Here is a 14,268-nt window from a genome sequence, read left to right on the forward strand (position 1 = left end):
TATTGGAGCCTCAGCTTCAGGATCTGTCCTTCCAGTGAGCACTCAGGGCTGATTTCCTTAAGAATGGATAGGTTTTATCTTCTTGCAGTCCATGGGACTCTCAAGAGTCTCTTCCAGCACCAGAATTCAAAAGCATCCATTCTTCGGCGATCAGCCTTCTTTATGGTCCAGCTCTCACTTCCATACATCAATACTGGGAAAACCATAGCTTTAACTATGAGGGAGAGAGTGCATAGCTTTAACTATGAGGGAGAGAGAGGGAGAGAGTGCATGTGGTGTCTGTAAATCTTCCCTGTTGTCATTTCACCCTTATTAGGCGGTTAACAGTTTTATATAAATAGTACATCTGTCCGGGGATTAGCGCGGCAAGAGGATGTTTACAGTGTATGCATTTGCCACTGTGTCCTTAGAATAAACACCTTTTGTTGCACTTGAGGTGACCAGATGTAGTTTAGTGTGAGGGTGGGGGCTACCCCCTCCCCCCGCTCAAAGCTGGATTCGGGTAATTGTCCATATGGCAACAAGCCACGCTCCCCGTTGAATGCCGTGCTACAGAACTGGGAGCGCGGAAATTGTTTAAGCATCACATCGTCTTCCAAAGGGAAGACAGAGGAGGATCAGCGGCTCTTAACTGGGAGATGGAACCTCTTGGTCAAGAGGCTGGGATTCCAAATTTCTGGGAGATATGGCCTTCATGCCCTGTTGATGGGGATGCCCTGTTGGTGGTTGAAAGACGGTGCTGTATTTATTCTGAGGCAGGAGGGAGATGCAGGAGAGGGGAAAAGGAGCCACCTCTTTATAGTTCATGGATAGGCAAACTAACGCCCAGGGGCCAGATGTGGCCCAATCGCCTTCTCAATCCGGCCCGTGGACGGTCCGGGAATCAGCGTGTTTTTACATGAGTAGAATGTGTGCTTTTATATAAAATGCGTCTTTGGGTTCTTTGTGGGGCATAGGAATTCGTTCATTCCCCCCTTTCAAAATATAGTCCAGCTCCCCACAAGGTCTGAGGGACAGTGGACCGGCCCCCTGCTGAAAGAAATTGCTGACCCCTGGCATAGTTAAACTACAGAATTCGGTACCAAAGGATGCAGCACCGAGAACCAGTGTGGTGTAGTTGTTAAGAGTGGTTAAGAGCGGTGGACTCATAATCTGGTGAACTGAGTTCGCTTCCCCGCTCCTCCACATGCAGCTGCTGGGTGACCTTGGGCTAGTCACACTTCTCTGAAGTCTCTCAGCCCCACTCACCTCACAGAGTGTTTGTTGTGGGAAAGGAGAAAGGAGATTGTTAGCCGCTTTGAGACTCCTTCAGGTAGTGATAAAGCAGGATATCAAATCCAAACTCCTCAACCTCCTCCTCCTCCTCCTCTTCTTCTTCTTCTCATCGGCTTAGATGGGTTTCGTGTTTGGTGCGAAGTTGGCCAATGTAGGAATCAGGACACTAAACTGGCTGGGTCTTTGGTCTAATTCAGCAGGGCTCTGGTTTTCTTATGGAGTCTCAGCATCTTGTGCTATGTAAGAATATGAAGAGAGCCTGCTGGATGAGGCCAATGGCCCATCCTGTTCTCACCATGGCCAACCAGATGCCAGTGAGAAACCACCAACCTGGATTCAAGCAGAAGAGCATTCTCCTCTTCTGTGGTTTCCAGAAACTGGTACCCAGAAGCAGAGCAGAGCCATCACGGCCTGTAGGCATCAATTGCCCTCCCCTCCTCCATGAATTTGTTCAATCCTCTTTTTAAAGCCATCCAAACTGGTGACCATCAATGCCTCTTGGGGAAGGAAGTTCCATAGTTGCTGCACTGCGGGGGGAGACCAATTCCTTTTATGTGTACTGAATCTTTCAACAACAAAGGGCACTGGGTGTGTGGCAGGAATTTATGTATTGGGGGGGTTGCCCCTCCAACAGATATCATGCACATGCAGCCCACTATCAAAATCAGCATAATCACTTTTGTGACTTTTGTGATTTGTCCCCACAAAACACTTCATCACAGTTTCTTCCTAGCTATTCAAAGGGCCTTTGCTGCACGATACAAATGTAAGAATTCACTGATCAATGTATCTATGTACTGGCTCACAGGGAAAACTTCAGAAATTCATATAGACCTGTGAGCTCAGCTCCTCAGCAGCCCCTCTGCCTGAGTGATAATTCCTGGCCTCCTGAGTGCCAGACAGGTAGCCATTCCAGAAATAAGAAACCCAGATGAAGACAAAAGGGTGTAATTAACTTGGCTGGGAAACAGGGAAATGTAAATATCATTTTTGTTACACTTGATGGGTGTTTGGTGGAAGGCAAGGAGAACCATGGGGCAGGGTCCAGGATGCTCAGATTACTGCCCCCAGACCTCCCCTCTCATGATGTAACCGTGATGTATGAGTGATGTAGTTTGGGGGGGTGTAACATGGGGATTAGCAGCTAATAAAAGTTTGGGGGCTCTTTTGTTCGGGGCTTCCATCTTGTTCCACCTGGTGGCAGGTGGGAGTCCTGTCGCGACAGTCTTCAATAAAGACCAAGCCTACTGGCTGCTGTTTTGCTCTAGTATTCCTGGCTGGTGTCCTTGGTTTTTTTTTTTTTTGTGTCCAGGGGAGCCATCATATTTCTCCATTAACAGGTGACCTTGGATCCATCACCGCCTCTCAGTCTGTCATACCTCGTAGGGTTGTTGAGAGGATAAAATGGAGGAGAGCCATGCAAGTTTTCCTGAGCTTCTTGCAGGGAAGGTGGGATGGGAATGCAGCAAAATAAAAGAATCCATCGGCAAATGGTGCCAATAGCAGGAATTATTTATTTATTTATTTATTTATTTATTATACCCCACCCATCTGGCTGGGTTTCTCCAGCCACTCTGGGCAGCTCCCAACAGAATATTAAAATGCAATAACCTATTAAACATTAAAAGCTTTCCTAAACAGGGCTGCCTTCAGATGTCTTCTAAAAGTCTGGTACAGTGGTACCTCGCAAGACGAATGCCTCGCAAGACAAAAGCTCGCTAGACGAAAAGGTTTTTTGTTTTTTGAGCTGCTTCGCAAGACGATTTTCCCTATGGGCTTGCTTCACAAGACGGAAACGTCTTGCAAGTTTGTTTCCTTTTTCTTAACACCGTTAATACAGTTGCGACTTGACTTCGAGGAGCAACTCATAGCACGCGGTGTGGTAGCCTTTTTTGAGGTTTTTGAAGACTTTGGTGATTTTTGAAGCTTTCCCGAAACTTTTCCGACACCGTGCTTCGCAAGACGAAAAAAATCGCAAGATGACAAAACTCGCGGAACGAATTAATTTCGTCTTGCGAGGCACCACTGTAGTTGTTTTTCTCTTTGACATCTGGTGGGAGGGCATTCCACAGGGCGGGTGCCACTACAGAGAAGGCCCTCTGCCTGGTTCCCTGTAACCTCACTTCTCGCAATGAGGGAACCGCCAGAAGGCCCTCGGCGCTGGACCTCAGTGTCCGGGCAGAACGATGGGGGTGGAGATGCTCCTTCAGGTCTGCTGGACTGAGGCCATTTAGGGCTTTGAAGGTCAACACCAACACTTTGAATTGTGCTTGGAAATGTACTGGGAGCCAATGTAGGTCTTTCAAGAAAGAGATCTGGGTTACTGTTGGCCAATGGTCAACCTCTCTTTGGGGGGGGGGGGGGCAAGGTGTTCCGGTAGGTAGTGGCCATCAGGTTCCAAGTGTTTTTGTGTAAAATGGATGATCTGGACCCATTCTCGTCATAGAACACAAGAACAACCTGCTGGATCAGATCAATGGCCCACCTAGTCCAGTGGCCAACCAGATGCCTGCAGAAAACCAACAAGCAGGAATCATGCACAAGGGCCATCAATAGCTTTCTCCTGTATGAATTTCTCCAATCCTCTTTGGAAGCCATCCAAGTTGGTGACCATCATTAGTGCCTGGCCTGGTTTGGAGACTGAAATCAATAGTACTGTGCTGGGAAGAGATATGTGTCTCCTCCCGCTCTGTGTACTGTGCTCCCTATTAAGATCCTTCCCTGCTCCCCCAGCCCCACCCATGTATACCTCTACTTTGGGAAGAAAAATCAAGATTTGTAGCTCAATGTGACACATTTAGAGGCCGTCTTGTTTTGGCCCTGAGCTGCTGTCTGACTTTTCCTCCCAAAGCTTGTGATGGGCTTGTGTGTGGGAGCTGAGGGGATGTGTATACACAATATAATTGTCCCAGCCTCCCCAATAAAATGTTTTTTACGAGGCTTGAAGTGTGTGCGCCGATAAATATAGAGATGAGTGAGGAACCAATTCCACTCAGCCCCGTCGCAGTGTCTCTTTTAAGAGAGCTCTTCAAATCAAGGGAATATTTTTAGCCGCTGTGACTTCAGCAGGGAAAAGTACCCTGAGAAGACAAAGCTTGGGAGATAACAACAACAACCCCAAATGCGCAGCCTAACAAGAAGGGCTTAGCCACACTCCCTGCTCTTTCCAGGGAGAGCTCCCCACTTTAATGTTCCATGTCTGAGCATGTGGTTTGTTTTGACCAGAGCTTTTCCCGCAAAAAGTTGCTCTTCAAAGCTGAATTGGATCAAATTTCCATTCCGGTTTCCCCACAGATTTGTGTTTGCTCCAATTGAGCTTTAAAGAGTGGGTTTCCGCGGGGAAAGTTCTGGAGCAAGTTCTGTGATATTTTGATTGATGGGTTGAATCACAGAACTGTAGAGTTGGAAGGGACCCCCAGGCATAGCTGTCAACTTTTCCCTTTTCTTGCAAGGAATCCTATACGGAATAAGTGAATTTCCCTTTGAAAAAGGGGGAAAGTTGACATCTATGCCCCCAGGATCATCTAGTCCACCCCCTGCAATGCAGGAATCTCGACTAAAGCATCCATTTCAGATGGCCACCCAACCTCTGCTTAAAAACCTCCAAGGAAGGAGAGACCATAACCTCCCAAGGGAGTCTGCTCCACTGTCAAACAGTTTTTACTGCCAGAAATCTCTTCCATATATCTAGTCAAAATCTCCTCTCTTGTCACGTGAAGCTATTGGTTCTCAGGTCCTACCCTTCAGAGCAGGAGAAAACAAGCTTGCTCCATCTTCCATGGGGCAGCCCTTGAGATATTTGAAGATGGTCATCATATCTCCTCTCAGTCTCCTCTTTTCCAGGCTAAACATACTCAGCTCCTTCAACTGTTCCTCATATGGCTTGGTTTCCAGACCCTTGATCACCTTGGTTGCCCTCCTCTGCACACCTTCCAGCTTGTCAACATCTTTCTTAGATTGCGGTGTCCAGAATTGGACACAGTTTTCCAGGTGTGGTCTGACTAAAGCAGAATAGAGTGATACTATAACTTCCCTTGAATTAAATAAAAAAATTTAAAAATAGTCTAGTAGCACCTTAAAGACCAACTAAGTTTGTTCTAGGTATGAACTTCTGTGTGCATGCACACTTCTTCAGATACACTGAAACAGAAGTCACCAGCCTCTTATATATAGTGGGAGGGTGGGGTGGGGTATTTCCCAGAAAGGTAGTAGGAGATGGGTGATTGTAAACCTGTTGACGACTGTTAACGACTGCAATTAGTCCTACAGGAAAAAGCAAGGAATAGTATGCAGGTGACCAAAAATAGCTTTAGCGTGTGTAATGAGACAAGAATCCAATACAGTCATACCTCGGGTTACAGACACTTCAGGTTGTGCTTTTTGGGGTTGTGGACCCGCTGAAACCCAGAGGTACCGGAACGGGTTACTTCCAGGTTTCGGCGGCCGTGCATGCGCAGAAGCGCTAAATCGCGCTTTGCACATGTGCAGAAAGCCGAATGGCAAGCTGCGCATGCGCAGATGCACTGCTGCGGGTTGCAAACACTGCAGGTTGCGAACGTGCATCCCGCACGGATCATGTTCGCAACCCGAGCTTCCACTGTATCTCTATTCCGACCAGGTCTCTCCATAGTTTTCCATCTGGTAATACGTTGTACTGGACACTAGACTTCTGTTGTTGGTTGTTGTTGGCTGGTTTCATAAAATTTGTACACCACTTGACTTAAAAAGGGGGGGGGGGCAACAACCTGCAAAACGGTTTACGAAAAAAGATAAAACAATCATAGAATCATAGAGTTGGAATAGACCACAAGGGCCATCGAGTCCAACCCCCTGCCAAGCAGGAAACACCATCAGAGCACTCCTGACATATGGTTGTCAAGCCTCTGCTTAAAGACCTCCAAAGAAGGAGACTCCACCACACTCCTTGGCAGCAAATTCCACTGTCAAACAGCTCTTACTGTCAGGAAGTTCTTCCTCATGTTTAGGTGGAATCTTCTTTCTTGTACAGTGGTGCCTCGCAAGACGAAATTAATTCGTTCCGCGAGTTTTGTCGTCTTGCAATTTTTTTCGTCTTGCGAAGCACGGTGTCGGAAAAGTTTTGGAAAAGCTTCAAAAATCACCAAAGTCTTCAAAAACCTCAAAAAAGGCTACCACACCGCGTGCTATGAGTTGCTCCTCAAAGTCAAGTCGCAACTGTATTAACGGTGTTAAGAAAAAGGAAACAAACTTGCAAGACGTTTCCGTCTTGCGAAGCAAGCCCATAGGGAAAATCGCCTTGCGAAGCAGCTCAAAAAACAAAAAACCCTTTCATCTTGCGAGTTTTCCATCTTGCGAGGCATTCGTCTTGCGAGGTACCACTGTAGTTTGGATCCATTGCTCTGTGTCCGCTTCTCTGGAGCAGCAGAAAACAACCTTTCTCCCTCCTCTATATGACATCCTTTTATATATTTGAACATGGCTATCATATCACCCCTTAACCTCCTCTTCTCCAGGCTAAACATGCCCAGCTCCCTTAGCCGTTCCTCATAAGGCATCGTTTCCAGGCCTTTGACCATTTTGGTTGCCCTCCTCTGGACACGTTCCAGTTTGTCAGTGTCCTTCTTGAACTGTGGTGCCCAGAACTGGACACAGTACTCCAGGTGAGGTCTGACCAGAGCAGAATACAGTGGCACTATGACTTCCCTTGATCTAGATGCTATACTCCTATTGATGCAGCCCAGAATTGCATTGGCGTTTTTAGCTGCCGCGTCACACTGTTGGCTCATGTCAAGTTTGTGGTCCACCAGGACTCCTAGATCCTTTTCACATGTACTGCTCTCAAGCCAGGTGTCCCCCATCTTGTATTTGTGCCTCTCATATATTTTTTTTGCCCAAGTGCAATACTTTACATTTCTCCCTGTTAAAGTTCATCTTGTTTGTTTTGGCCCAGTTCTCTAATCTGTCAAGGTCGTTTTGAAGTGTGATCCTGTCCTCTGGGGTGTTAGCCACCCCACCCCCCAGTTTGGTGTCATCTGCAAATTTGATCAGGATGCCCTTGAGTCCATCATCCAAGTCGTTGATAAAGATGTTGAATAAGACCGGGCCCAAGACAGAACCCTGTGGCACCCCACTAGTCACTCTTCTCCAGGATGAAGAGGAGCTATTATTAATAACTTAGCAAGAATAACACAATACAAGACTTTCAAAAAGTTAAACCAACAGTAGACGAAAAACAGACTAAAACTCACAACACCTTTCTAAACATCTGTGTAGGTTTGTCTAAACAAAAACATTTTAGGCAAGCGCCAAAGAGGGGTCAATGAAGGCGTCTTCCTGATTTCAATAAGCAGGGAGTTCCAAAGTGTCCTGTAGGTGCACATGGTGCTGAGGCAAAAGGGTGTGAATAATAATAATAATTTTTTAAAACCCATATTTATATGGCTGCCTACTGAGAAGATCAATAAAAAAGCAACTGTACCAAAAGGAATTATAGTGAAAATAAGAAATATTTTTTTGGGGGGGCACCAAATTTTGTCCTTGCGGGGGTTCCCATGTTACCAAAAGCATCCCCTGCCTTCAGGGTGGTTGCAGCTCCCCGTTAATGTAGACAGTTTGTTTAAATTGCACTCTTTTGAGTTTTCACACCAGGAAAATGCATCTTTGTATCTCACTTTCTTTCTCAGAAATGTAGGAAGATGCCTTATACAGTCATACCCCGGGATAAATACGCTTCAGGATAAGTATTTTCGGGTTGCGCTCCGTAGCGACCCGTAAGTAACGGAGCACGTTACTTCTGGGTTTCGCCGCTCGCACATGCACAAATGGTCAAAATGACGCCACGTGCATGCGCAGAAGCAGTGAAACATGACCTGCGCACACGCAGAAACGCTGTTGCGGCTTACATTCTGTTCAGGATGCGAACGGGGATCCCGTTCACATCCCGAGGTACCACTGTACAGTAGTACCTCGGGTTAAGAACTTAATTCGTTCTGGAGGTCTGTTCTTAACCTGAAACTGTTCTTAACCTGAGATACCACTTTAGCTAATGGGGCCTCCCGCTGGCGCCACGCTGCCTCATGATTTCTGTTCTCATCCTGAAGCCAAGGTCTTAACCCGAGGTACTATTTCTGGGTTAGCAGAGTCTGTCACCTGAAGTGTCTGTAACTTGAAGCATCTGTAACCCGAGATACCACTGTCCTGAGGCTGTGTTCCCACCATACATTGAATTCACTCCGATACTTCTTTAACTGTCATGGCTTCTCCCAAAGAATTCTGGGAGCTGTAGTTTTCAGGCAGATGCTTCTACTTAAGATGCTTGCAGCTGGAGAGGCCAGGAGCTGAGCACCTCCACATCTTCACAGTCTCTGGGTTGGCACGTGCCCTCCAACATAACTCAGAATCAAAACAGGGACATCTCTCACTCTCCCCAACTGACCCTCTTCATTTTAAGTTCCTTATATGAAAATCATATATGAAAACCATAGAGGGACACGGGTGGCGCTGTGGGTTAAACCACAGAGCCTAGGACTTGCCGATCAGAAGGTCGGTGGTTCGAATCCCTGCGACGGGGTCAGCTCCTGTTGCTCGGTCCCTGCTCCTGCCAACCTAGCAGTTCGAAAGCACGTCAAAGTGCAAGTAGATAAATAGGTACCACTCCGATGGGAAGGTAAATGGTGTTTCCGTGCGCTGCTCTGGTTCTCCAGAAGCGGCTTAGTCATGCTGGCCACATGACCCGGAAGCTGTACACTGGCTCCTTTGGCCAATAAAGCAAGATGAGCGCCGCAACCCCAGAGTCGGTCACGACTGGACCTAATGGTCAGGGGCCCCTTTACCTTTATGAAAATCATGCACTGTTATTCAGGTAGAAAGGTTTGCACATGGAAGTAGAGGGATTTTGCACCATGTCCTTCATGGTGGTTGCAGCTCCCCTTTCTGCCTGGCTCTGAGTCCTTTCTCCCAGTTTCATGCAGAGACTCTCTCTTCTGCTCTTCACAGCAGCCTCTTCTTCCTGCCTCTCAGCCTTCATCAGGGCACTCTCTGAAGGCACAGGCAGCCCTTCTCACTTTCCACAAAAGTAAAATACCATATTTGGCCAATCTGAGCTGGAGCAGAGCAAGAACTTGCCAAGAGACAAAGAGAACCGTTTGAAAGAAAGAAAGAAAATTTTAACCCTTCATTTATAAATAAAATGATAAATCACTGGGAGAATGTTTAAACACTGAGGTTTTGGAGAATTAAACAGGGTTGGGGAAAAATTTTTGCCCAGCAGGAGGAACAAGGGAGAGGCAATAATAATAATAACTTTGATTCAAGTCTAGGAGATGCAGGAAGCCAGAAAAGTTAATGCAGATGGTTTGTTTAAATTGCGCTCTTTTGAGTTTCCACGCCAGGAAAATGCATCTTCGTATCTCGCCTTCTTTCTCAGGAATGTAGGAAGATGCCTTATACTTGAGGCCGTGTTCCCACCATACATTGAATTCGCTCTGATACCTTTTTAAACAGTCATGGCTTCTCCCAAAGAATTCTGGGAGCTGCAGTTTGCTAGAGGAACTGGGAGTTGTTAGAAAACCGCTGTGCCCTATGCCATTCTCAGAGTGGTCTTACAATCAATCCATCTAGGCCAGTGTTGTCCAATACGCACCTGGAGATTTCAGGTCCTTAAGGTCACGGGTGGCACTGTGGGTTAAACCACAGAGCCTAGCACTTGCCGATCAGAAGGTCGGCGGTTCGAATCCCCACAACGGGGTGAGCTCCCATTGCTCGGTCCCTGCTCCTGCCAACCTAGCAGTTCGAAAGCACATCAAAGTGCAAGTAGATAAATAGGTAGCGCTCCGGCGGGAAGGTAAACGACGTTTCCGTGCGCTGCTCTGGTTCGCCAGAAGCGGCTTAGTCATGCTGGCCACATGAGCCGGAAGTTGTACGCCGGCTCCCTCGGCCAATAAAGCGAGATTAGCGCTGCAACCCCAGAGTTGGCCACGACTGGACCTAATGGTCAGTGGTCCCTTTACCTTTTACAGCCGGTTATGTCTTGTGTGTTTACTAAAGGGGTCATTGGCAATAGGGTTTACTCCTGTAAACCCTGTACTCCGGCTCCCTTGGCCAATAAAGCAAGATGAGCGCCGCAACTTCACTGTCTCTGGGTTAGGCACGTACCCTCCAACACAACGCAGATCAAAATAACAAATAAATAAATAAATTTTTATTTATACCCCGCCCTCCCGGGTTTAAAAACCGGGCTTGGGGCGGCTAACAGCAAATATAAAACTTTGATTAAAATGTGACTTGAAAACAGCATAAAATACAACATAAAATGCAGCGTCAATATCAATAAAATTCTAAAATTCAGGGGTCATTTTGGGAAAGAAAGAAAGAAAGAAAGAAAGAAAGAAAGAAAGAAAGAAAGAAAGAACCCAGTCAGTAGACATCAAGTGATCACCAGGGCTAACTGGCCACGTTGGTCCTACTAGGGCCAGCAAGGAGACCTGGGAAGAATTTACGAAAATATGGGGTCCCAGAGAGGGTTTCTTCATAGAAGAGGAAAGGGGGAAAGGGAATAGAGGATCAGGCTAATTCATATTGAAGGCCAGGCGGAATAGCTCTGTCTTACAGGCCCTGCGGAAGGAGATCAAGTCCTGCAGGGCCCTAGTCTCATGGGACAGAGTGTTCCACCAGGTTGGATCCGTCACTGAAAATTCGTCACCAGCCCTGGCCCTGGTGGAGGATAGTCTGGCTTCCTTAGGGCCCGGGACCTTTAAGCTATTATTATTCATGGACCTTAGGGGACGCGGGCGGCGCTGTGGGTTAAACCACAGAGCCTAGGGCTTGCTGATCCAAAGGTCGGCGGTTCAAATCCCTGCGATGGGGGGGGGTGAGCTCCTGTTGCTCGGTCCCTGCTCCTGCCAACCTAGCAGTTCGAAAGCACGTCAAAGTGCAAGTAGATAAATAGGCACCACTCTGGCGGGAAGGTAAACGGCGTTTCCGTGCGCTGCTCTGGTTCACAAGAAGCGGCTTAGTCATGCTGGCCACATGACCTGGAAGCTGTACACCGGCTCCCTCGGCCAGTAAATCGAGATGAGTGCCGCAACCCCAGGTCGGGGCAGGAAAGGTAAATAGGGACATTTCTCACTGTCCCCAACTGACCCTCCTCATTTTAAGTTCCTTATACGAAAATCATGCACTGTTATTCAGGTAGAAAGATTTGCGCATGGAAGTAGAGGGATTTTGCACCACATGTTCAGATCAATTGCCTGTGTGGAGTCTGGCTTGATTTTGGGCCTAGCTTCCCTACAAAAGCCCTGCAACCTGTTTCCTGTAAGAACAATATGGCAACAGCAACAACAGTTTCTCTGGGCATGTGCAAATTGCTGTTTCCCCCACCACTGAGCATCCAGACATATCTGGAAATAAGGACAGGGCCAGGCCAGGCTTTGAGCCCTCACATCTCCAGCTTCAAAAAAAGAATCATGGGATTCAACATATATTACTGTCATTACAGTTCTGTGCAAATGTGAAATTGAGACTGACTCTTTGCTTGGTGTTTTGCAGGTGCCTGTAAAACACTCGACCATGGCATCTTCCAATAACTCCACAGTGTCGTCCAATTACACCACTTACAGCCTGTTCAACAAATTTGTCCACCTCGATGGAGAACTGTCGGACACGTTTTATACCCTGTGGATAGTCCTGGTGGTGATCAATGCCATCATTTTCCTGGTGGGCGTGGTGTTGAACTCTCTGGCCCTCTACGTCTTTTGCTTCCGCACCAAGACGAAAACCACCTCGGTCATCTACACCATCAACCTGATCATCACCGACTTGCTGGTGGGCTTCTCGTTGCCCATCCGGATCATCATGCACTATAGCGCCAGGAACTGCCAGAGGTGTGCCCTCGTCCACATCTTCACCTACTTCGTCAACATGTATTGCAGCATCCTCTTCCTCACCTGCATCTGCATTGACCGGTACCTGGCCATTGTCCAGGTAGAAGCCTCCCGCCGGTGGAGGAACCCCAACTACGCCAAAGGCATCTGCATTTTCATCTGGGTCTTTGCCACCGTGGTCACCTTCTCCATTCTCACCATGGCCATGCAGTTCTCAGATTGCTGCATCGCCCAGATCTTGCCCCTCATGGTCTGCGAGTACCTGTTCCCCCTTGTCATCATCACCTTCTTCACCACCAGGATCATGTGTGCCCTCTCCAAGCCGACGCTCATGCACCAGAGTCGCGAGCGGCGGATGAGGGCAGTGCAGCTCCTCATCACGGTCCTCATCATCTTCATGATCTGCTTCACTCCCTTCCACGTGCGCCAGCTGGCCATCTCCATCAACCCGGCCATGCCCAATGACATCAGCTTGATCGTCTACCACGTGACCGTCACCTTGAGCAGCCTCAACAGTTGCATGGACCCCATCGTCTACTGCTTTGTCACCAACAACTTCCAGTCAACCATGAAGAACATCTTCAGGAAGTCTGAGCCGGAGCAGACCAGTGGAGACATCATCAGCGTAAACAAGGGCTCGGGCTCGAATGCCATTATGGCCTTCTCAAATGCTGTAGGGACCCCGGTGGCCCTCCCCTCACCAAACAGTACAGCCAGCTCCTAAAGGCTGGTGCGTCCCCATGTACATTGTTGTAAATGTCAGAATATGCGACACTATTCTCTTTCCTAAGAGTAATTTAGAACATCACGTGGACCTTCATCAAATACGAAGCAACACTCATTGGGTTCTCCAATGGCACCAAGAATGGCAGGCTGGCTTTCTCTTGTGGGAATGATATGGCGAGGTCTCCACTTCATTGCCAGTTCCTGGGTTTGCACCCCAGGATGGAGTCTGCATCCCGACTTTGCAGCACCAGCTCCCTCAAGCTGGGAACCACAGAGCAAAGGACAGTCGCAGCTACATATTTTGGCAGGTCTGTCCACTTCTCCACCATCACTTGGAGAGAACTTGAAACATAGAAGGGTGTTTTGGTTTTTTTGTTGAGATGCCACTCCTATAGACAGTTTCAACTACGACAGAAGGAAATGTTAACAATGGGTGCTTCCAGACTATTGCTATGTTCAAGTGGAATTCAGCCATGGACCAGCAAATTTCAGCTGCTTTGGCAGCAAATCCACTTTTCTCTCCAAAATCGTTAATTTTCTGCAATAAAGAGATTGATGGGGAAATGCAGTGGAGAGTGTGAGATAACAATTGTTTTATGCAACATTTGTACAATCGCCTCACAAGCAAATCAAAATGGATGTCAATAAACAGTCACTATGGTCTCACCACTCGACAAACTTTGCACAAACAAATCAGAATGGATGCTGTCTGGAAGCAACCAGTGACTTAGAACTTTGAAGGATAATAATAAAGGAGATGAACAATTTTGAGAAATTGGTGGTGGTATTATTATTATTTTTAATGTGTATCCCAACTGAATGCAAAAAGTCAAGAGAGCAATAAACAAGAGATTTATAAGCACAATTAACTATGAGACTTATTTCTCAGGAATATTATTATTTCTGGAAAAAGTCACCCAAGATAGCTGTGGGCAAACTGTGTTTTTCAGGCAGTCGGATGTAAGAAAGACCCCAGTGGACTATTTTGGGGATAAAAAGTAAAACCAGGATATTTCCGCAAAGAAATGAGGGAGGGAGGGAGAATTCTTAACTCCTTCTCTGCCTGCTGATTTTTCGCTGCAGTTTCCCTTCTTATCTGATTTCCATCCCTGCAGGGCTTGTGTCAACTTGTAGGAAATCAGTTGGGGGTAGTTATGGAAGGTAAAGGGACGCGGGTGGTGCTGTGGTCTAAACCACTGAGTCTCTAGGATTTGCCAATTAGAAGGTCAGTGATATCAATCCCCACAATGGGATGAGCTCCCATTGCTCTGTCCCAGCTCCTGCCAACCTAGCTTTTCGAAAGCACACCAGTGCAAGTAGATAAATAGGTACCGCTGTGGCAGGAAGGTAAACGGCATTTCTGTGCACTCTAGTTTCCATCACGGCGTTCTGTTGCACCAGAAGCGGT

The 14,268-nt window shown here is 47.3% G+C and overlaps 1 protein-coding gene across 2 annotated transcripts in view; it reads left to right on the forward strand.

Moving 5' to 3' along the window:
- GPR20 (G protein-coupled receptor 20) overlaps positions 1-13,735 on the forward strand; it is a 36,212-nt gene extending 22,477 nt beyond the window's left edge. For both annotated transcript variants that reach the window (XM_028736065.2, XM_028736062.2), the window contains one exon: positions 11,800-13,735. In XM_028736065.2, coding sequence (XP_028591898.1) covers positions 11,821-12,858 — 1,038 coding nt within the window. In that variant the 5' untranslated portion in view covers positions 11,800-11,820 and the 3' untranslated portion in view covers positions 12,859-13,735. The remainder of the gene's footprint in view (positions 1-11,799) is intronic.
- Positions 13,736-14,268: the final 533 nt, after the last annotated feature.

Source organism: Podarcis muralis, chromosome 8 (assembly GCF_964188315.1).
Source record: "Podarcis muralis chromosome 8, rPodMur119.hap1.1, whole genome shotgun sequence".
Taxonomy (NCBI): domain Eukaryota; kingdom Metazoa; phylum Chordata; class Lepidosauria; order Squamata; family Lacertidae; genus Podarcis; species Podarcis muralis.